At 36.5% G+C, this 2,083-nt stretch overlaps 1 protein-coding gene across 1 annotated transcript in view; it reads left to right on the forward strand.

Moving 5' to 3' along the window:
• Window positions 1–2,083, forward strand: part of LOC119587013 (rho GTPase-activating protein 21-like) — a gene marked incomplete at its 5' end in the record, with an annotated part of 201,687 nt that overhangs the window by 191,573 nt on the left and 8,031 nt on the right. The window contains 2 exon segments of the mRNA XM_037935760.1: window positions 1,257–1,351; window positions 1,461–2,083. Of these exon segments, the coding sequence (XP_037791688.1) occupies window positions 1,257–1,351; window positions 1,461–2,083 (718 nt within the window).

Here is a 2,083-nt window from a genome sequence, read left to right on the forward strand (position 1 = left end):
AGAATTTTGTAGTTTTAGGAAAAAACAATGTAAATTATGTAAAAAAAAAGTGTTCTGCCGTCATACGCACCACCCCCAACGATGGTGCAACAAAGGTCTTTGCTTCACTAAGTCATATTGTTACGCAAGTGATGGTTTCTATTTTCTTTCAATTTGCCATTGTTTTGGGCTAACACTTTGTCAGTGACGTGAGATTTTTTCATGGTTACTTTTTCACATTCAATCTGAATGTGAGACATGGATAGTCCAGTCACGTTTTTTAGTTTAATTGCTGCTGGATTATATATTTATGTATAATGACATCATACTAAAAATAAAATTAATTCTGCTTTGTAAATTCAGGACAGCATTTGTTCTTAATTTGGTGTGAAAGAGATTCCATCTTTTGAGACCATGTTTTACAAATCAGATCACTACATGACCGAAAACCATCAGCCAACACTTAACAATGTCAACAAGATCCAGAAAGTTTGACTATGACCATAAGTGTTATATTTGATCACATTAATTGTACTATAATGTTCTGAATAATGTCTGTTAATAAAGTAACCTTATTAATTTCAGTGCAATGGAGACTTAAAAGAAGGCTAATAGATTCCTCCATCTTTCGCGCCAATGAGTTCAAAGTGAAGTACAACCAGTTGATCAAGAAGCAGATTATTAAATAAGTTAAGAAGGAGTTTTTGTGACGATATTGATAAGTAACAATTAAGAAGCCAAGATATAAGGAACCAATAGAGTAATGGGGTCAGGAACTGCGTAATTCAAAAGCCTAATGTGACGTACATTTCAATTATATGCTTTATATGATATCATGGTCATCCTTCTAGTATTTATTTTAAACAGATATTTGATTTATAGTGACAAAAACAGGGAGCATTATGTAAATTATAAAACAGATGTTCCGTCGTTTGTGTATCAGAACAGACCGAGACTCTCAGATCAGCTCACCCACGTATAGTTCTTCTGTCCCTGTCAAAATGCTATCGCGAAATGCCAGGTGAACATCCTCTCGTTTGGGTGATAACATGTTTTACTGGCTCAGTGCTACATCAGAACAAACAATTGAAATGGGAGACATGATATGCTCAAGTACCTGTAACTTAGGAAACGGAAGATATATGTAGTAGAGAAGTAGAACTCTGCACGACTAAAAATGATCAAAATTAATCATGTATTAATTGCAGACCCTTAGGTTATAATGAAGATGATGGAGAAGAAGTAATTCCACCATCTCTAAGCCCATTCTGTTTTTAACAAAGTTCTACAAGTGATTCATTATCACCTACCATGGAACCTGAAACACCATCTAGCCAAGCACTTCTACTTCACAACATTCAGAAAGTTGAAGGTATGCAATGTGCTAAGTGCTATATGGTTGAATCACCATAAATATGATACTAAAGATGGATCATAGTAACTGGTCTGTTTAATAACATATAACCTTACCTTAATTTCAGGTGCAAAGGGAGACTTAAAGAAGGATATTGTTTCTTCCATCATTTCAGCAGCAAATAGAAAAGTTCACAAAGTGAAATACAAAAAGCCAGTTGATGACAAGCCAGTAGATGATATTAAATATAGTGATAAGGAAGGAGGTTTTGAAGAAAGAGATATTGATAAGGAAGCAGAATTAAGAAAGCAAAGATTATTAGCTAAACAGATTGAAAGTATGGTTGAACTGCCGGATCCAAAACCAATGAGTGAACGTAAGATCTCAAATATGAGCTTAATGAGTGTTCATGGTCATCCTTCTAGTATGTCTAGTTTAACACAGAGTAGCGAAAGGACTAGTGCCAGTGAACAGGGAAAGCACAGTTTACCTGAACAGGATGGCCGTCTGTTTTGTGTTATCAAGAAAGACGCGTTATCTTCTAGCACACCACCACCCCCCGGTAGTAGTTCTGTCATAGCTCCCTCCTGTCAACAATCTAGTCAGCTGACAACGCCAGAGACATCCTCCCTCTTTGGAGATGAAGTAGCTATTCGTTCTTATGCTGGCCTCAGTGCTAGCACTCAGGAACGAATCAGGCGATTTGAAATGGAGACACGAGCTATGCTTCACCGTGACCTGACTAAACAC

Source organism: Penaeus monodon, chromosome 22 (assembly GCF_015228065.2).
Source record: "Penaeus monodon isolate SGIC_2016 chromosome 22, NSTDA_Pmon_1, whole genome shotgun sequence".
Classification (NCBI taxonomy): Eukaryota; Metazoa; Arthropoda; class Malacostraca; order Decapoda; family Penaeidae; genus Penaeus; species Penaeus monodon.